The 21,867-nt window shown below is 39.9% G+C and overlaps 1 protein-coding gene across 1 annotated transcript in view; it reads left to right on the forward strand.

Moving 5' to 3' along the window:
• Window positions 1–21,867, forward strand: part of ANTXR1 (ANTXR cell adhesion molecule 1) — a 221,261-nt gene that overhangs the window by 6,321 nt on the left and 193,073 nt on the right. Inside the window, exon 2 of the mRNA XM_049651578.1 lies at window positions 19,218–19,289. Within this exon, the coding sequence (XP_049507535.1) occupies window positions 19,218–19,289 (72 nt within the window). The remainder of the gene's footprint in view (window positions 1–19,217; window positions 19,290–21,867) is intronic.

Consider the following 21,867-nt stretch of genomic DNA (forward strand, 5'->3'; position numbering starts at 1 on the left):
TGAATAAGGAAAACAAAAAGTCCATTATAAGATATCTTGAAAATGCTACAATAATAGTTATGAAAGGCCTCATTTAAAGAAAAACAAAATTTCCTCAGGGGCCAGGAATCAATCAATCTCTCCCTTTCTCTTCTCTTTCTTCCCTTCCTTTTTCTCCTTTTTTCCCTCCTTCCTCCTCCCTCCCTCCCTCCCTCCCTTCCTTCCCAACTCTTTCTTTCTTAGTTTCTTTCTTTCTTTCTTTCTTTCTTTCTTTCTTTCTTTCCTTTTTGTATTGAAATGGACTTTATGGTTGGTTTTAAATGTTTCTCCAGTTAGGCTCCAGGTTTGAAAAGGATGTATTAGACTAGTTAATAGTTGGTAGAACTGCCTACAAATTGGAGATTGGCATATGGGTCAAAAATAAAAATAAATAAGGCATAGGTGTTTTGTTTTGTATTTCTGTATGGATTAGCCAAGTAATTGCTTCTAGCTTCCTTAGCTATGGAGATCTGGTAAAACCCAGTGTCAAGTTGAGAATAGAATCCAAGAGTGTTGGAGGAAGGCGCCTGTCCTAAGATAACCTGTAATTATCTTCAAGTGCTAAAGGACTCCCAGAGGTCCAGAAACAAACTCTGGCATCCCTTAGCAAGGTTTGGCTGTCACATAAATGCAAATGGGATTTTCTCTCTACTAATTTGGAATGTATGTCTATTTTTGATTTGTGGCCAAGAGACTGGATTTTGCCTTTCCCAGCGATCACTCAGCAACAAAAGACAAAATAAGTATTTGGACATCTCCTGACATGTTTCCCAGACATGCCAGTTTCATACTGAAAAAAGTAATCAGGTTTCTTCATTTTGGCTGATTCTTTCATTCATTTGGCATAAATACTTTCTCAGTTCCAATCACAAGTGTGTACTCAATTAAAGATATAGGTAACACAGAGTCTATTGCAAGCATGTCCCATTCTGGGAGCTGCAAGGAATGGAAAAGAAGCAGGAAGCAGTTCCAGACTATTTGCTTTTTAGGCAGAGGGATATTAGAAGGATTCTAGGCAGCCAAAGCTAAAGGCTCCTGAGGATTTGGGGCAGGGGGCAAGTAAAGTCAATTTTAGATCAACAATAAAAAAAATAGTAAGTAACATTTACTGAGCCCTTGCTACCTGCCAGACACTGTGGTAAGTGCTTTTCTTGTATTACTCCATTTAGTTTTTACAACCACGTAAGGTTAGTACAGTCATGATCACCATTTGACACATGAGAAAATTGAGGTTTAGAAAGGTTAGCCAAGGTCACTCTAAGTGGTGAAACTCAGCCTCAAACCCAAGCCACTCTGACTCACGATCTACGCACAAAGCTGAAAAAAATCTAAACATGCAAATGAACGTTGAATCAATCAGGATAGGTTAAGTTATGCTGTAATAACAAACAATTCCCAAAATCTCAGTGACTGAAAGCAACAAAGGTATAAACTTTTGTTTATAATCTCTGCCTACTCCACATGTTGGATGGGAGTCAGCAAGGGCTCTCTGCTCAGGGTAGTTGTTCTGGGAGCCAAGCTGGTGGAGACGTCATCTTAACACCAGCTTCCACCATGACAGCTATAAGAGAAGAAAGTGCTGGAGGGTCTCTCACTGGCAATGAAATGCTCCAGCAGAAACTGATACACATCCTTCCACTCACAACACATTGGTCAGAACTAGCTACTTGGCCTCAGCCTATGGAAAGAGGGTGAAAAAGGTCATCTTCCCATGTCTAAAAGGAGAGGAAAGCCAGATATGGGTGGGCATTAAAAGCCTCTACTGCAAACCTATAATTATACACGGGTTTGGCCTGAGTAAGCAAGAAAGGAGTAGTCACTGAGAGAGGGCAGAGATACATAAGACAGATGGGAAACGGTTGGTTTTGAGCTAGATCTTGTATTTATTCATCAACCTGGGATTCCTGTCAGACATGATAGTTCAATCTGCCCATGAGGCAGTGATGGCTCCTGCTCTTTTCCCCCCTTCCCCATTCTTCCCACATCTTAGTGGGTAAGGAGTTAAATTAGATTAAATGGAAAGCAGAAATGGAGATTAGACAAGCTTTCCTGCCACCTTTGTATTACATGAACATCTGAAAACTAAGAATCTCTTTTTCCATAGTTTATAGGATATGAGGGAACTTGGGAGGCTGGCAAGGGAGAGCAGCCCCCGGACACTGCAGCAGCTGAGCCCAGAGGATGCCCATGTATTGAATAAACTTATCCAAAGCTTAAATCAAACACCAAATGTGTTTCTCAGTGAGGGTGCTGTTGACAATGTTAGTAGGACATTTTTTCAATGTGGGGATCTGTAGGATGCTTAACATTACTGATCCTTGCTTTGTAAATGCCAGTAGCCATATTGATCATTGTGATAACCAATAAATAAATGCTCCTACATTTATTTCTGAATGTCTTCTTATGAGATAGTACTGCCCAGGTCGAGAACCCCTGACTGAAAGACGGTCAGGTAGAGCAAGGCATGGCAATGATGTTGATTCCTAGCATCCCTGGACTGCAGCTGAGCAGGACGAGCATTTTGTCTGGAAGAAATGGGAAGGTTTCATTGATAAGGACAAGTGGAAATTGTAGACCTTGGAAATGAATGTGTTCAACCAGTAGTTCTTTTTTTTTTTTAATGTTTATTTATTTTTGAGAGAGACAGAGTGTGAGCGGGGAGGGGCAGAGAGAAAGGGAGACAGTCTGAAGCGGGCTCCAGGCTCTGAGCAAGGTGTCAGCACAGAACCTGACACGGGGCTCGAACTCACAAACTGTGAGATCATGACCTGAGCTGAAGTCAGACGCTTAACCGACTGAGCCACCCAGGGGCCCCTCAACCAGTAGTTCTTAACCAAGGGCCAGATCAGAACCTGAGAAGGCCAAGGCAAGCATGTATATTTTGGAAAAAATTCCCAGGTGATTCTGATGTGGGTCTCCCTCCCATAATAAGTGGTAAGAGTGAACAGGAAGACAAGGAAAGCTGCCCCATAATGATGTCCTTTCTCCTCTATGGTGAGATGTCGCTGAGGCAGCAGGCACCTCAGAACTGGACACCAAGCAGAGTTCTTATTTTAGGCAGTGGTAGAAAAGTCCAACCTGATGAGGAGAAGGAAGAGCAGAGATCAGACTATGCACTGCCCTTTAGTGTTACCAGGCCCTATCATGTGTGCATATATATCTAAGCCGTGTATTTGCCAGTACAGTCCTTTGTTCCCTTTCTATTGAGATGTCACACATGAAATGTGGCTCCAGTGCCTCAGGAGAATGAACCAAGGCTCAGGCATAAGCGTTAAGAAAGCCAACTTTGGAATCAGACATCTCTGGCTTTAAACACCAGCTCAGCCTTTTCACCAAGCTTTGTGACCTTGTTGAAAATTACTTAGCCTCTCTGAACCTCAGTCTTCTTATCAATAAAATAGGCCTTAAATTTCTGCCTCACAGAAGTGTTATAGAATAACATTAGATTAAAACCTGTAATGAAGCATTTGGTATGTGAGTACCCAAATGACAGATAGTAATGGTGATGGTGCTGCTGCTGCTGGTGGTAATTACCCCCTGGAAAAAGAGAATGTGGGTCTCTAACAAAATACACCTCCCTAGATTCCAAGCAGGACTACCTGGCTAGGAGAAGGGATACACCAATTTAATGCAGAATTTTCAAACCGTGCTAAACTTCTGGAGGTCTCTGGTTCTCAAAGATTTCACATTTTGGTAGAAGAGACAAAGGGCTAGGGAAACAGAGTTGGTAAAATAATTTTGGGTGAGATGTGAGAGGCCTAGGAGGCTTCATAGAGGAGGCAACTTTGGAGCTGGAACTTGAACATTGAGCGGGATTTTGCCAGGTAACCAAGTAAAGAAGAAGACATTGCTCGCAAAGGGGTAACATACAGGATAGCAAAGTGACCCACCTCCCTTGTGGTGTAAACATGACAGGGAGAGTGACAGGGAAAGAATCTAGGAAGAGTGGATTTTTTAATGTCAGCAATAAGTTATGGGATTAAAGTTTTCTAGAGACAAAAGTGGCAAGCTTCTATCTATATCCCACCTATTCTTGTAGTAGGAATGTGGAAGAGAATAGATGAAATTGAGAGCTCTTTTGTAGCAACAGGACCTGATGAACATGGGATGTGGAAGAGGAAAGAGTCTTGAGAGAGTAAGGAGGAGGTTTCAGAAGGAAAGAAGGCTTGGTGTGGATGTGTTGAGTCTGAACACGTAGGGCATTTGGGTGGAGATGCTGAGCAGGCAGTTGGATTTATACCCTGAGACTGAGAATAAAGATTTGAGTGTTGTTAGCCCAAGGGTAGTAGTCGAAAATGTGGATATGAATAATAAATAATACCGAGATGATACCAAGATAATCTCAGGGTTTTTAAAATGTCAAGAAGAGGTGGAGTTTATTGACAGAGATGGCCAGGGTCCAACCTTAGAGGAGTTGCCAACAGGAATATCTGTGCCAAAGAAGAAACTCCACTAACTGAGAAGAAGTTTCCAGAACAGTCAGAAGAGAACCAGAGAAGAATTGTACCACCGAGGCAAGGAGAGAGAGAATTCCAGTGGAAGAATAATCCACTGTTTACCCCTTTATATCATCTTTTCCTCTATTTCTAGTCTTGGTGAATGACATCACCACAAACCCCAGCCACTTACACCAAAGATCTGGGAGTATCTTTCTCATACTGCAAGGCTGGACAACACCTGCCCTGACATCTGTCCTGTGATCATCCCACATGACCCCATTCTCTGCCTCCTCGGTGCCTTAGCTCAGGCCTTTCCCTTTTCTCAACCAGTTCGCTGAAATAGTCTCTAAATTGGTCTCCTTACCTGCTTTCTTCGCCCTTCCCCCACCCCATGTATTCTTGACAGTGGCACCAAATTAATCTTTTTAGAACACACATCTAATCTTGACATCATCTGACCCATCCTTGGACCTTTAAACACTTACCCAGAACTCTTTTAGAGTAAAATGTGAACTCTTTAGCAAGGTATTCAAGAGCCTTATTGCTCAGGCCACTATTTCCCTAGTTTCATCTCTTACCACAACCTACACCCTTGTAATTTCCAACAAAACTGTACCATGTGGTTCCCCGAACTAACTCATGCACTTTCTTGCCTTTAGCTAATGCCCTTTATCACCACTCCCATCTTTACATAGGTGATGCCCTCTCACCCTTATGAGATGATCATTAGTACTTGGCCCCCTCCTGTCACTAGTTGTGGGCTCCCTGTAGTACAAAAAAAAAAAAAAAAAAAAAGAACAATCACCTCTCTACATCACATCTTCATTCAAAATCCCTTCCTTATTCAGAATGTCTCAACTCCATAACAACTCACATTGCATGATAAGCAGCAGGATGGTTGATTATCAAGAGATGGAAAGGAATAACCCTTAGTGTTCGTCCTCTGGGGTCTCATTCAGTGGCCTTGTCTTCTTTGCCTCAAATCCTGATGCTCAACCATGTACAGCTCCAGTTAATAAATACCTGTAGGAACCACCTGGAACAGAGCTTTCCCAAGATCTTGGTGGCAAAGGATTATGATCAGAATCATAGTCATTCTGACATCATTTCTCACATACAAGGTAATGCAAATACCAAATTTATGGAAATCACATAGCAAATTTAAAAAGTGAAGTATCCTAACTGTAGCTATACACCAGTCAAAATAATAAAAGGAAATTCAAGATGCCATTGGACAGCCATAATCTAACCACTAATCAATAAATCACGGCCCAGGACATTACTGGCTTATGCTTCTTGTCCCAGCACAATTATTAATGGTTTCTTATTTTACTTTTGAAAATGTCCGTTTGGATTTTAACGTATATGGCCATCCTGATTGTTAATTGTCATAAAAGACAATATCAAAGAAACAAAAGGGGAGATGATTAAAGGCCAAACTGGTGAAGCTCCTTGTATGCTTTACTCCATTAAAATGGTCAACCAATACAGCACTCCTGGTTCTCCCCAAGTGCCCCAATTTTAAGCCCCAATTTTCCTGGGATACCCACTCCCACATTCCCATAAGAATTTGTGGAGATTTTCTAGCACTTCTCACTATTAATAACTAGCATTATAAATTGTAATTGTGTATTTCCTGACCCCTCCATGGGGAGGCAGTGTTGCATAGGTGTTAAAAGCCCAGGTTTAAACACCAGAAAGGACACTGAACAGTGTTTAGACTAAGAGTGTGGACTCTAGAGCCAGACCACCTGAGTTCAGATTCCAACTCTACCATTTAACTAGTTGTGTGTCCTTGAGCAAGCTACTTAACCTCTTTGTGAACTCCGTTTCCTCATTTGTAAAAAGGGAGATAATATTATCACATGGGGTGGTTGTGCCTAGAACAGAACCCTATGAGCATGTAGAAAGTTCTCATGAAGTGTTAGCTACTATTACTAAGTGGTAATGTGGGTAAAGTGCTCACCACAATACCTGCTGCTTAGTAAGTACTTAATAAATATCAAGTGTTGGAATTATTAATCTTTATAGGTTCGAAAGGACCTAGTAGCATTCAAATATCCATTTGTTGAAACAATAAATAGAGTGTGTTGTATTTATGCATATTATAAATACATCCAGCAAGATGAGAACTGAGAAAGGCCATATATTCTAGCAGAAATAAAGCATTGGCGACTTTTGGAAGTGCACTTTCAGGGTATCATAAATGCTGAAACTAAAATTTAATGAGCTGATGGTCTTAGTAGGAGATAAGAAAGTTTGTTTAGGATTTCTGAAAAGAAAGATGAACATACACAACTTCTCCTTCACCACCTCCCCCACTATCATCTACAACTGCCCCAATCCCCTAATAGAGAAAGTCTTAAGGAGGCATCTGGGGGCGGCCTGCATCAGGTCCAAAGACTAAAGATAGTGACATTGACATGCAGCACACTTGTAAGAAATTCCACTAGAAACAAAACAGATGGACTGAGTTTGAAGGATGTTAGCCAGGCTCTGCTTTCAACTCTGTTGCCAAGTTGTAGAAAACAGGGAGAGTAAGATTTGGGAGAAGGTACAAAAACAATCCCAAATCTAGAAGTGAGTTTGAAGTAAAGAGTGGGACATAAGAGTGATGAGAACCATCTCCTTGGAGCCCTTCTGCATTGTACAGAAGCCGCTACACTGGATAAGGAAGGGGCAATTAAGCCACAAAAGAGAGATCCCATGAGCCCCAGTCATCTTCATGACCCTGGTTCTGTCCAGCTTCACTGAGTCCTCCCCATAGATCCTGGACCTTCATAGATCCTGGACCTCCAGGGAAATGGCAGAGTTCTGTCTTTGATTCTGTGGATACAGTAAGGGCCAGGAAAGATGTCTGGTACAACAAAATATGAACCTGAAGTGAATACCAGGCCAAAAACCCCTACCAATGACAAGCTGGAATGGATGTAACCATGTCCAAATAAAAACATGCAAACCTTGTGAGGATGAAATTCATCTGTGGCAAATGGTAAGAGTCTATTCCATTCCCTATTCTTCTCTAAGTGATGGAACAATAACCTAAGCTTATTTTAGCCATCAAAAGCAACTCCCTTCTTCCGGATTAAGTTCTTAGAGAAGTTTATGAGTGTGAAATGAGGCAAAACAAAAACAAAAACAAAACACCACAAGAAACTATGTCGGAAGCAAATACCAGATCCAGCAACACCTTCCCACATTCAAGGATGACAATAGGGCCTATAAAATTTCAGCAACTTTAAAAGGGGATTAAACAAAATTCCCAAGGTGAAAGAAGAACATGTTTATACACAAAGAATTTTCAAAGCAAAAGAGGACAGTTTTGGCACCATATGTTTTGTAAATTAAATGATGTTAAATAAAATAAGAAATCTGTGAAATAGATAAAATATGAAACAAGGAGACAAGGAACCTAGAGCAGTTAACAAAATATGAAATAATAGGGAAAAATGTAAACTCACCTTGGAAGCAGTAAAGAGCCAAACCAACAATGGAGAAAATGAAATGAATTGATGAAGCCTTGTTTGAGAAATTCTCCAAATTTGAATAGGAAAATGGGTTAGATAAAGTGATAAGAGAGAAGGTAAGAAATATTGAATGATGAAAATAGATATCCAATTATCCAACATACTGGATAATTTCAGTTGCTAAAGAATAGTCTAGAATAAACACTCAAAGATTGAATAGAACTTTCCTGATTTAAGAAAAACCTGAAAATGAAGATTGAATAGGCTTATCAAGAAGCAATAAAAGTTAGTTAATTAAAAGAGATGAGTACGTAGGTATGTCCTTGTGATCCTTTTTAATTTCAAAGACGAAGAATTTTACGAGTGGTAAAGACACGGGTTACCTACAAAGGTTCTGACACATTAAATGGTGGAGAATTTTGATGGATAAATTTATGACCTACAATGTTATATTCAGCAAAGATGTCACATGTGAAGAAAATAGGAAAACATTTTCAAATACATATGGATTCTTCTAAAAAAAAAAGGGAGTAGGGATAATTTTCAGGAAATTACCAAAAAGTGAATCAAGATTAAAGAAAACTTTAAATATAATAGTTATTATATAAAAGAAGTGGCAATGACCATTGAAGCCATTTAAGCAAATATATGTCCAGTTAGTATCATCAGTAAATTTTAGATAATAATACATCAACAAACAAGAGCAGCCTGTCAGGAAAAAGGAACATGCTGAAAATAAGAAGATTTTGGAAAGTATATTTCTGACTATTCAAATCCATTGGAAACAATGACCACCATATTGCAGAAAGTAAATTCAGTTCATCAGAAGACAGTTTAAGAAGTTATTCCCAGAACTCAAGCAGAAAGAATATAGAGTTGAAAATGATGAGACAGGAGATAGGTGCTAGGAACAGGATATATAAACACACACACACACACACACACACACATATATATATATACACAATAAAAAATATATCTATATAAACTATACACAATATATTTACTATAAAAATTCTAGGAAGAGAAAAGAGAACATTTAGAGGACCTACCAAATACTCAAACTAATTAATTTTTAAAAGGATCCACAACATACACAACCTTATAGATAAATTCTTAAAATATAAGATTAAATAGAAATGTCTACATTCCTCCAAAAAAGAAAAAAATTAGATTTCCCCCACACACACACAAAAAAAGCAAGACTCAGACTGATATTAGATTTTTTTTCTTTTTGGCCTACAACATTAAATGCTCAAAAAAAAAAAAAACCCTCAGTAATTATAGAGTTCTGAGTGAAATGTGATATTTAAATTTCATAACTAGACTTTCAAAATTCAAAATGTATGCCATCCACATACCCTTACTGAGAAAAATTGCTAGAAAATATTGACATCAAAATGTAGAGTATATTGGAAATAAAGAGCAAGAAAAAGATGTAGCATAAAAGAAACAGAGGTAATTGGCCCCGGAGAAGTTAATATGAGGTTATACAGACACGTAAAACTTAATGGATAGATTCTCAAAAGAGGAAGTGAAAAATAGAAATTTTTTACTCAGGATATAAAAAAAATTACTTCCACTACATTCATATACAAACAAAACAAAACAACAACAACAACAACAACAAACCAAAATGTAGTTTACTTTTAGCTCCCCAAACCCTCTTCTTCCTCCCAGGTCCACCTACTGAGTAGTAAGAGTTATGGAAATCCCTAAATTTTGAACCAAAGTGATAATAAGAGTCCAATGTTGCGATTTTAGAAAATTCAGTTAGGCAAAATGCTCGATCTTTCCAACTTTGCCTCCTCCACCCCCTCCCAGTAGAATGTGGACATTTGAGAGGGACTAGTTTGCCTTTGTGAGTAGGTCCTTTGGTTTTGGACCAGTGGGGTTTCATGGAAAGTTCTAGAAAAGTTCATCTTCAAGGAACAGAAAATTTCAGTATCACACTTTTCCAGAAAACAGAAAAAGATGGAGTCTCCCAGTTTATTTTAGGAAGCTTGTATATATCTGATATCAATATCTACTAAAGATAACATGTTCATATGCAAACCTTCTGACCAAACTGAATAAAAACTTTAAATCCAAAATCAAATATCATCAAAATAATACTAACAGTGTAGTAGAAGAAGAATATACCAAGACCAAGTAAAGTTTATCCTAGAAATGCAAGGGTGCTTCAATATTTAGGGAATGTATTAAGATAACTCTCATCTATTCTTGACTGCCGAAGATGAAAAACAAATCATTTTCTTAGTGGAATCTGAAAAGACATCTCTCTGAATACTTAAGTGTTCAAAGGACATAGAGGGTATGAATAATGAGGCTGTTTTAATACATATATTTTGAACCATATACCCCACAGAGAACAAACTTTCTTTTCAAATATCCATGAAATATTTATTAAGTTGCAAAGAATGCCTCCGTATATATCCCAAGGCACAATTTTTCTAGTGCACATTCTCAGCAATAAATAACAGGAAATAAGTAGCAAAAGTTTAGCTACCAGGAAAAATACACTAAAGTTTAGCTACACTCAAACTTTAGCTACCAGGAAAAATACATAGATTTTTGTGATGAGAAAAACTGAAAGAAAGTCACTGTCTAGGACAGAGGTTGGCAAACTATGGCCTGCAGACTGTTTTTGTAAATACAATTGTAGCATCACCACACTTTTTAAATTTATGTATTATCAGTGGCTGCTTTTGTGCTACAACAGCAGATTTGAGCAGTTGCCATGGGGACCATACTCTGCAAACCTGAAGTATTTACTGTCTGGCCCTCTACAGAGAGTTTGCTGACCGCTGGGCTAAGAAAACATTTGCACCCCAGTAGAAAATGGGCAAAGGATATTGATGGCAGGGTCAGCCTCACGGGCACATGGGACCTGTGCAATCACCCAGGAGCCCGCACTTACAAAGGTCGGGCACTTGGTTTAATGCTCTGCTGTCACCATCTTGAAATTTTTAGTAATTTTTGAACAAGAGGCTTTCCTTTTCATTTTGCACTGATTTCTGCAAATTATGTCGTTGGTACTAATTGATATTCAAGGGACACCTGGGTGGCTCAGTCAGTTAAGTGTCGGACTTCGGCTGAGGTCATGCTGAGGTCATGATCTCACAGCTTGTTGGTTCAAGCCCCATGTCAGGCTCTGTGCTGACAGCTCAGAGCCTGGAGCCTGCTTCGGATTCTGTATCTCTCTGTCTCTGTGCCCCTCCCCTGCTCACACTCTGTTTCTCTCTCTCTCTCAAAAATAAACATTAAAAAAAGAAAAGAATGCTTATTGATACTCAGTGTTTTTAAAACAGAAAGTGCACAATAAATATGAAAAAAATCTGTGGCTTATAATTAAGTCCATCCAAATAAAAATTTCAGTGAAGATCCATTTTCATCTATAAAACTTAGAGATATTTCAGAAAGAGGTAATCCCAGGTGTCAGTGATGGATAAGAAACGAGCACTTCAGATCTTACCCCTGGGACTTTAATAATCATGATGGTGGGAAGGGAGGTAGAGTGGCCACTGTCCTGTGTGCTCACTGTGTTTCAGGCAGGATACTTGGCACCTTGGGATCATTAGATTTAATCCTTAAAACAATCCTTATGAGATAGATACTATTATCCCCATTGTATAAAGGAGGAAGCTGAAGTGTAAGAAAGGAAAACATCTTGTTCAAATACCATACTAGTAAGTGGAAGAACAGGAAGGAGTCTGAACTCACATCAGGAGTTTAAACTCACATAGGCATTCACCAAGTCAGTGTTCATAACTGCTGGTCTGAACAGCCTCAAGAGTAAATTCCTGTATAAAGAAATGCAGTAATTACAAATATATGTATCCCAGGGTAGAAAAAAAACCCATTTTTACTGTACTTGGATATATAGAAAATAGTTTAAAGCTGCTTTTTTAATCCAAGAAAGACCTTCCTGCTGGGTGCAGGTGGGGTGAGCAGAAGAGACCACTTTTTTCCAAACTGGAAATCTTAGCCCAGTGCAAGAATTTAAACAGTCAGTATATCAAATTTGAGGTTTTGTCCCTCCCCGCCCTCCACTTCTCTCACTCACATGGCTTATTGTGTCCTCCTGGCATGCATGTGAAGGGGGCCTCTGACTTCCCTGGCAGCCACGTTACTGTCCTTGTCTGGTCATGGTCACCTAGTGGTCATCCACACATCATGTTGGTGGCTTTGGCTGGTAACCTTGGGGGGGGGGGTCTCACCTATCACATCTTAGTGTTCATTTTAATGAGGGGAAATACCTTTTGGACAACTAACCAATTTCTGTTTTCCAAACAACTCTAGTTTTGTGTTAAATTTGCACCAAACGTACGAATAGTTGGTATCAGATAATATTTTAGGTTTTTCCTGGTGTGTGTGTGTGTGTGTGTGTGTGTGTGTGTGTGTCTGTGTGTGCTGGAAAAGTCAAATTAATAGAGATGAAAGGAGTACTTATTTTGCTATAATATCCTTTTGCTCTGATTTGCAAGAGAAAATAACAGTTTACATCTATCTATCTATCTATCTATCTATCATATTACTTACATATAATTGACAAAAAGTTCCACACAGAATTACTTTCTGTTATAGCATGCAATAGATCCTAATATTTCTGTTCCATTCTGCCTCATTTTGTTTTTAATGTTGGCAATATCCTACCAAAATGATTTCCCAAATCACTAATAGGTTGCATTCTGCAGCTTGAAAGTCATTGTTTTTACAGCCATCAGTCAGATTGACTAAAGGAAAAATTCCTCACAAGTCAGCAGGGTGGGGCTGGGTGTCCTGGGCTGGGGTCTCCACAACATAGAGAGGAGCCCCCAAACTCAAAGTGGAGTGCTCAATGGTTTGGTTTGGGTCTGGACTGGTATCTGAAGAAGTTGGAATAGAGGCAAGAGTCAAGGTCAAGCTTTTTAAGCATGAGGAAGGCTTGGCCATGAACCCTGTCAGTAATAGGAGGATAAGGCGTGGGCTGGGTTTCGGGCTCCAGCCAATTTGAGTGCAATGTGAGGTTAGGAGGAATGAGGGAGGCCACGGAAGAAGCTGGGGAGCAGAGGGAGGGGGCCAATGAATGCTGGGCCTTTGACGGACTAACTAATTGCTTGTCCCACTTAATGGCGCCTGAGCCTGCGCACCCTTCCAGGATTAGCTGGGGACCTGGGTGGGTCACTTAGGACATCAGTGACTTCAGTTGGGTGGGGCTAAGGAAGAGTGGGACTGACAGTTTTATAATTTCCATCGTTAGAGCAACTCTCTCTTCCAGGATTAAAAGACTTGTGGGTGATGGCTTCAAAAATAAGCTCTGTTTTCCCTTTCGTCTTATTCTAACCCATGCGCAAAAGAAGGGGAGACAATTTAAACTCAGTTTGGCCCACTTGATTCTTTCTGACTCTGGTTGTGTGTGTGGCTAATGGAAAGAGCCTGTGTTTTCTAAGGAGCTTAACCACAGGGAGGTTTGGAAACTCACATAAGCACAAAAGAATGTATTTCAGAAAACAAATCAGAATGAGATTTAGAGTTCTTATTTTGCTCCTACTCTTTGCATATTAGACCTTTGGAAGTAATTGAGCAGTAATCTGAGGGTAATGCCAGGTTACATGTGAAATCCCTTGCTGGGAACTCATAATGAATGCAATGACACAAAAGTTTGTTGATTTCTTACTATGTTCCAAACATTGGAGAGGGCATAGAAAAACAAAAATAAGTAAGAAACTTTGGAGCTGCCCCCAGCACGCACTTCTTATGGAGCTAGCAGTAAGGACTGGTGGCTTTGCCATCCCATAATCTGGGAAACCCTTCTCAAAGTCAAGTCAAAAAAGTGGTGTGAAAAAGGCATTGACTCTGATTTTTAGTGGACCCATGTATATCGAATGGATCTTCAAGCACGGAACTCTGTAGGACTGTATTCAAGCAGAATTCCTGGAGGCCCCTTGAATTCCAAATTCTGCTGAGACTTATACTGAACCCACAAAATCCCAATAAGGAGCCTGAATCCTCCACATTGTCCTGATACCCAGCTGAATTATGGAAATCTTCAGGGACTAGAATTGTATTTGAATTAAGATTTAATTAAGTCAAATATCAGGGACATTCCACATCTGCTGATTTTCTACAACATGGACATTTCAGCTCTCCATGACTATAGTTTGCCACCGACTTTGTCTTAAAAGCAGTTTTTTTAAACCCATGACAGAGTCCAGTGAAACATTTGCAAGTTCCTACATAATCTGGGCTAAGAAGCAGTTTTTATTTCTACCTTGGAGCTTTAGTAACAATGGCTGGGTGAGCCATTACTGCCTGAAGAGAACATCAGGACTCCATAGCTGGGATTTTAAGATCATTAACTATTAAATAGGTTGATATGATTAATGGTATGTTTTATACATTGTAGGGTGGATAGAAGCTGGAATTGAATCCACTCTCTACCATTTCCCCATCTAACACCCTATTTCTGGCTATGACCAGGAGGAATCCACTTAAGTCCTCAGGGTTGAGAGGAAGCCAATGATCCAAATATGGACACACAACCCTGGGTTGTACCTACTAGGTACAACTAGGTACTGGGAGTACCTACTAGGGCATATTCCAAGCCAGAAAACCAATTCATAAGGCAAAGTACAAGTGACACATGCATCTTTTAACACAAAGTCCAAATTCAGTCAAAGACCTATATCTATCCTAACATATCTATCCATGTGGCAGAATGACAGAAGTCTGGATGAGGTCACAGTGGATGGTTTCCAGAGGCCCCATGAATGATGTATTTAGAGTTCAGGGTTAGGAAGTCTAGCTATGACCACTGGGTGGTGATGAGGCAGGGAGCAGGACTATGGCACCAGGCAGGTAAGCCTTTTTGCTCCTGCAGATTTGGGTTAAAGAAATACAAGCAGTACCCCCAACAAGCTCACCTCCATGGCCAAAACCACAAGCAACTGACATGGGGTTCTTTCCCTTCCCAGCGGGTAATATAACCTTGGGGTGAGACAGAGTGTGATTTTGCCAGTTAAGAAGACTCAGTAATAAGGACTAGGAGGATTCCAAGTCAGCGATATAGATAACCCTATATTTCTCTGCTCCTTGAGTAGGTTAGACCCCTTGGGGTCCCATGGTAACCCAGAGAAGACAAAACCAGTTTGGTTCCCAGAATATGAGAAGGTTATATTTACCCACACTTGAGGTAACAGACTAGGTACATTTCAAGTGTGTCCCCAAAACGGTATATTTTGGTCAAGGCTTATATAATTGCATAAAGAATGATGATGTTTAAGTATGAAACAACAAACTTCAACAGTCTCAGGGCAATTATTAGCAGAGTTGGGATAGGAGAAGCAAGCCTATCAAATATCTCCTTGCCTCCAGTTTTGTCTTAGGGGTCTCATTTTTTTTTTCTTCTTGAGAAAATACAGTCCCTGCCCATTAGCAAGAAGGTTTTCAGATAGATACAGACTTTTCTTTAACACCCGAGGTGATTTCTCAGATCTTGCCCTATCTGTGGCATCAACAAATCACATGAATACCAAATTGCGTACATTTTACATGCCAGTCAGATAGAAGAATCATGAAAAAGGAATGTTTTAAGACAGTGTGAAAGTGTGAGTTATTATTGAATGACCTATTTAAGTAAAGGGATGCAAATAGATTTGTAGCTGTTAAATAAAGACCATCCTTGAGAACAAAGAAGTGGTAACCTGAGAATTTACTCCAAACCTCTCCTCCTTAGGCAAACAACCAAGAATAGTGCCTCAATTCTGATTCAAGTCCCTATTTCACCAACACTTTGCCTCCTCCTCTCCCTCCTATAGAATTCCCATGCTGTAGGACTTCTCTACTAATGAGAAAATCAAACTTGGGATGAAGAAAGTAGGGGATTCCTCTCTAATCACTAGGCATCTTACACTATCCCTCAGATAGACCTTGTCCTGGTCACCTGGACCAACATACAACACTACATTTCAGAAGAGGTCACAGATGACCAGTGTTCAAGGAAATCTCCTGGTTCCAGTGAAAAGGATTTGTAGATTTCTAGATCGGACTATGGCTTATCATCAGTCATGTGTTGCCTCTTCTGAGGCCCTTATATAGCATTAACCCCAGAACCAGACCATTTACCCCATGGCTGAAGGAAAGCAGCTAGGACCAGTCTTTGAGATTTGAAGTATACATTTGAATCCTGTCCAGGATGATGTCCTGGATTCTAATGAAAGAGGATTTCCAAAGTTTTAAAAGCCCAGGGCTAGGATATGCAGTTCTGGTGAGCTCTTGGGAGACTTCCAGCTGCCAGTAGGTTCTTCTGTTGATGATTAGGTAGGTCCATTGACCAAGGAGCTGTGCTCTAGAGTCACTGGCCCATGTGGGAAGGCTTCTCGGGTTCACACAGGGTCACAGGAATTGGCTGGAGCTGTCTGAGTACCAAATTCAGAGTGTTTATCTAAATGAGGGCTGAAGAGCTGGTGTCCAGCTGGCAAAAGATCAAGAGGCTTCCTTGAGCAATCAAGGCTTCTTCTTTTCATGCTCTTCTTTCTTCCGCTGTACAAACAGGTTGATGCTGGAGAGGCAAATATCCCTAAATCCCTCACAGAGAGAGCAGATAGTAATGACTGAGAGATGTACATGGTGCCCCGAGAGCATGGAGCAGGGGCGATGAGCCCCATCTATGTCAGTCAAAGGCAAGAGGCAGAGACTGAGTTGAGTCTTAAAGAATCAGTAGGAGTTTACCAGTGTGGCCCTGGAGTGTCCCAAGCAGCTGGAATATGTATAAAGGCTAAGAGGCCAGAATGGAAAAGGTTTATTTTTGAGAGGAGGGGTCCCCACCCCTCTCCTTGCCAGATTCCTTTCGCCATCTGTCCATCTCCTCACCCCCAACTCTGCAGGGCTCTATGCTGCCACCAGAGGAAATTTCTTGTTTTTCCCCAAACAATTGTTTAAATATGTATTTCTGTATTACCTAGAAGAGTTAAATGTTGTTCAAATGCTGATTTACTATCCTTTAGGGGATTGTGTGTTCTGATCCTTTGTCTATTTTTCTATTGTTTGCCTTTTTAATATTTACTTGTACCAATTATTTACACATCCTGGACACAAATTTTGTCTTTTTTATTTGCTGCAGACATCATTCTTTTCTTTTCTTTGAACCTGTTTATGGTACCAATTTTTCATTCAGAATTGTAGATGGTTCAGGTAGTCAAAATTATCCTTTTCATAAAAAATAATTCCTACTTTCTGTACCTGGCTGGAGAAACCCTTCACTAACCTGAGGACATAAAAGTCTCCTTCTATAACTCACTCAATGGTTTAAAGTTTTGTTTTTCCCATTAGGTTTTAATACATCTAGGGTTACATTTGGTATGAGACAGTGATCTAACTGGGTTTTTTCCCCAATTAGAAATCCACTGTCAAAACATCATTTATTAGGGGGTGAGTTCTCTGTCCTCAGTCTGAGTCACTTTTTCACTATATAGCAAAACTTCATGTAAGTTGAGGTTTGGGTTCTCTCTTCTACTCCATTGGCTCTACAGTTATTTCACGTGTCATGCATATGGAGTCATTATATTGGATAGGGCAAGCTTTCCAGCTTTATTATTATTTTTCACAATTTCTTTAATTATTTTTAGACATTTAATCTTCATTTCATTTTTAAAGTCAGTTTTTGAGTTTTACAAAACATCCTTTCAGAATATTTCCTAGAATTGAAGTTACAGATTAAGTTGGGAAAAATGAGATAGCCTTATGATACGGAGTCTTTCACTGTATGACCATAACATATTGTGCCCCTTTCTTCAGGTCAGATAAACACATCATTTTTGGATGTGGGGCAGAGACAAATAAATTCTCCTTATAGAGATGGAATATACTCAATCAGAAGAGAATTCTTGGGTTGTTGTGCCATGAAAATGAAAGCACAAAATCTATTGCACAGATCCATCTTAAATTTCCATAGGCTAGGGATGCCTAGGTAGCTCAGTCAGTTGAACGTCTGATTCTTGATTTCAGCTCAGGTCATGATCTCAGTCGTGGAATGGAGCCCCACAATGGGCTTTGCATTGAGCGTGGAGTTGCATGAGTCTCTCTCTCTCTCTCTCTCTCTCTCTCTCACTCACTCTTTCCCTCTCTCTCTCTCTCTCTCTCCCTCCCTCCCTCCCTCTCCCTTTGCACCTCCCCTGTGCGCATCCTCTCTCTAAAAAAAAAATAAAATAAAAACATTAAAAAATTTATAAAATAGTCTGAAACAAAGGAAAAATAGCAACGAATAACCCTTTAGAAGTTAAAATTAAGGTAAATGAGTGAATAAAGTAATCTGAAACAAGTGGAAACTCTTTGTACAAAATGTCAGGGTAGAATGAATAAACTCTTAACCTCAACAATTATTAGAATGACAGGCAGAAATGCAGTGCTCAGCTGAAACATATCCTCAAGTGAAAGGAAGTGGCATCGTAGCTACACAAAGAATGAGTTAGAACAGAAAAACCTACTATAAAGTCACTGCAACAGATTGAGAGTATTGGCATTGTGGAAAATACAAGCTGAACTGAAGCAGTTAATAAATGATATCAGTAAAACAGAAGTCAATCTTGGGAAGTAAAGAAGACCCCTTCCAAATCTAAAATTCTGTAATTCCATATGTCCTAGAGAAAGCTTCCCTCTGCTTTAGGAAGAAGATTCCTTTTGAATATAATGAAAGGCTGTATAGTTTTTCTTCGTTTTTTATTAGTATAAATAGTTACATTAAATGTTCTTAAACGTTGAACCATCCATGCATTCCTGAAATAAACTCCACCGGTTAATTAATCATTATTCTTTTGGATTCCTGCTGGATTTGTTTTGCTATCATCTTGTTTAGAGATTTTGCATCTGTATTTGCAAATGAAACCTGACTCTTTGAGGAGGGGGATTTGTTTGTCTTTGTGTCTTTGGGCATCTAGTTTGTGCTAATTTCTTTAAATAAACTGGAATTGTTTTTCTTCCCTAATCAATGAATAATTTAAATTGCACAGAAACAATGGTTTCTTAAAGATTTGAAACCGACCTGTGAATCTGGGTAGGTCCAGGTATTGTTTTAGTGCATTAGTGTGTGGAGTGGGGGTGGAAGGGATGGAAGGGGGAGGGAAGGGAGATTCTTTAACAAAATTTTCAAGAACGCTAACATTGAGTCTAAACACCTTTCCAAATGATTGCCAAAGTTACAGAAGCTTCTGATAATGAGCCCAATTAATGTAAGATAATAGAACATAAAGAGAAATGATACAAGGTAAGGATGAATGAACACTTGATTAAGTGCCATCTGCTTTTGTTTTCCCAGATCAGGAAGTGTGCTGCACCACTGGAATGAAATCTATTACTTTGTGGAACAGTTGGCTCATAAATTCATCAGGTGAGAAACACAATGTATATATATATATAGTGCTCTGCCATGAGTAAAACTAGCCTACGTTTGCTATTCTGCTAACTACCAACTACTTTGGGCATGCTTTTTGACAAAGGTAGACCCTCAGATCTTTGACCAGAGACTTGACTTTGTTTTAATCTTTGCCGTGTTAGAATAACTTTTGGCTTTGTGTTTTCAGAAGGACCCTGATTTGGTTATAAGACCAAAATTTTACCGCTGTCTCTCTTATTGAACAATATATTCTTTCAGAAGGATCATTAACATTTTCTTCCACAGTGCACCACACTGGGCCATTTGGCTTATTCTAGCTGGACTCAGGTGTAAAAGGTGTAGGGTGAAAGGTGACCAATTCATTCCAGTGTGCCCAGAACTTTCCCTATGATAGCGCTGAAAATCTCACATTTTGAGATCTCTTCAGTCCCAAGGAAACCACCATGTTGGTCAGCCTGGCTGTGTGTCCTAACAGGTAGAATTCTCCGAGCATTCTTTATACTACTTTCCAAGGGAGGACAATGCAGTTTTGAACTGCACTATAAACGTTGCAGAGCCTGGGAGGTCCTACTTTCCAGAAAATATCGATGTCCACTGGTAGAGAAAAGGAGGTCATTTTACCCTCCTTGGGTACAGTCTCCAAGGGAAGACACAACTGTGATAGTTTTCATGGATGTGCTTGAAGCCAGTTGTCAAGGTCTTTGGTAAAATTGTTCTGATCATCGTGAACTCTAAAGCAGCCCCACTCCTGTGTCATGGCATCGGTAAAGTCTTCCAGCCCATGTGAGTAACCATAAACTTCTTCTTTGAATAAGATTCTTTATCTCAGAAGACTCCTGAGACCAATATAATGACAAACACATTCCCTCCAAATTCAGTTGACCTCTTACCTGCTTGCCTGATTGGAGGGGAAGGGTTAGGAGGTATCCTCTCTGTGATGTCAAAAATTAGAAGCTGCAGCAGGCAGCATCTAAACCCAGATTGTTGGAAAAAGCAGATGCCAAGAGGAGAGAGAGGGAGGGGAAAGAAGCAAATACATGAGTGGTATTAAAATCAAAGTATTTGGGAGAATTGTAGAAGCCTACAATTGAAAACAACGACTTCCCAAACTATCCTAAGAGACATTCGCTACCCTTAACTTGAATAGCGTTGGTGAAAAACTGCTACCTTTGGAGGAAAACAGCTCAATAGTTGGACAATTCCAGTTTCCAGAAAAGTCTTTTTGTCGTTGAGCCAACATGTTCTTCCTATACTCCCGTCCATTATATCCATTATATCCTTTGAAGTGATATAAAACAAATCTGCCTCTAGACACTTGACAGTATCTGCTCTATTTCTATTTGCCCTTCTGGTCTTCTGTTCTTTCTGAAGCAGAGGAGTCTACTGGAAAAGGATTTGAAGTTAGGCAGATGTGGACTTGAATCCAAGCTCCATTGTGCAACCAGAGCAATTGACTTACCTTGGTTGAACCCTGGTTTGCATGTGAAAATTAGAATAGAAAACATGTGCAAACCAAGTAGCCCAGCACCTGGCTTAGAGCGGCCACTCAGCACTTCTCTCTCGCTGTTCCTTCAGCAATTCCAGATGCCTCACTGTCTTAGAATCAAAGACACTGAGAGGTAGGGGTGGAGGAACTAAGAAACCACTTAACCCAATCCTTTCATTTTATTGATAAAGAAACTGAGGAGGAGAAAAGTCGACATGGCTTAATCCAGACCACAAGACACTTTCCTCTGGTTGTCTCCTCTGGCCTTTCTTGTCTATGGACCCCCTCAGAGTGTAGCACCAAGATATCACTGTCACTGTCATGCAAATTCCAAGATTCAGGTACTGTATTTTGACTGCTGCAGCCCAAGTGCCTGTAATAGTATCTGACACATAGTACATGCTCAATCAATATTTTTGAATAAATGGATAGATTTTGAAAAGGAATGAATGATTTTTGTTTATTCACTTTTCTCTGTTTCCTTCAAGACCTCAACCCACACCTCTCACCCATCACTCTCAGCAAAGAACTTCACCTCCCGGTTTCACCAAGAGCCCTGTGAATAACAGAAAAGTGATTTCCTAAAGTTCCAGTCCTACTCTTAAAAGATGCATGCATGTCCTTCCCCTTATCTCTGAGATTCAAGTATTCCCCCTTTGAAGGCGACCCCTCCATTTTAGTCCATTTGTCCCATTGTCTCCAATCTTCTCCAGGTCTTTGTTTTTCTCTTGTATTTTTCTCTACCATTTCTACATCAATAGACATAAACAAATCTCACCTGCCCCACATCTGAAAAAAAAAACACAGAAAAAAACAAATCTCCAGATTATGTTCCTCTGTAGACACTATAGATACCTATTTCTTTGCTGGTTTCTCACTCAAATATCTTTAAAGACTCAGTATCACCATATCCTTACTTCCTATTCATTCCTTAACCCACTGCCATCTGGCTTCCATCCCCCCCTCCACCTGCTTGCTCTCACCAAAGTCCCTAACTAATGCCCTAAGAGGACAAAGACAGAGAGTGTCTTGCAGTGCTTATTCTGCTGGATACAGGAGCTTCGTTTGATTGAGAGCTCCCTCTCT

The sequence above is a fragment of the Panthera uncia genome (assembly GCF_023721935.1).
Source record: "Panthera uncia isolate 11264 chromosome A3 unlocalized genomic scaffold, Puncia_PCG_1.0 HiC_scaffold_11, whole genome shotgun sequence".
In the NCBI taxonomy this organism is placed as follows: Eukaryota; Metazoa; Chordata; class Mammalia; order Carnivora; family Felidae; genus Panthera; species Panthera uncia.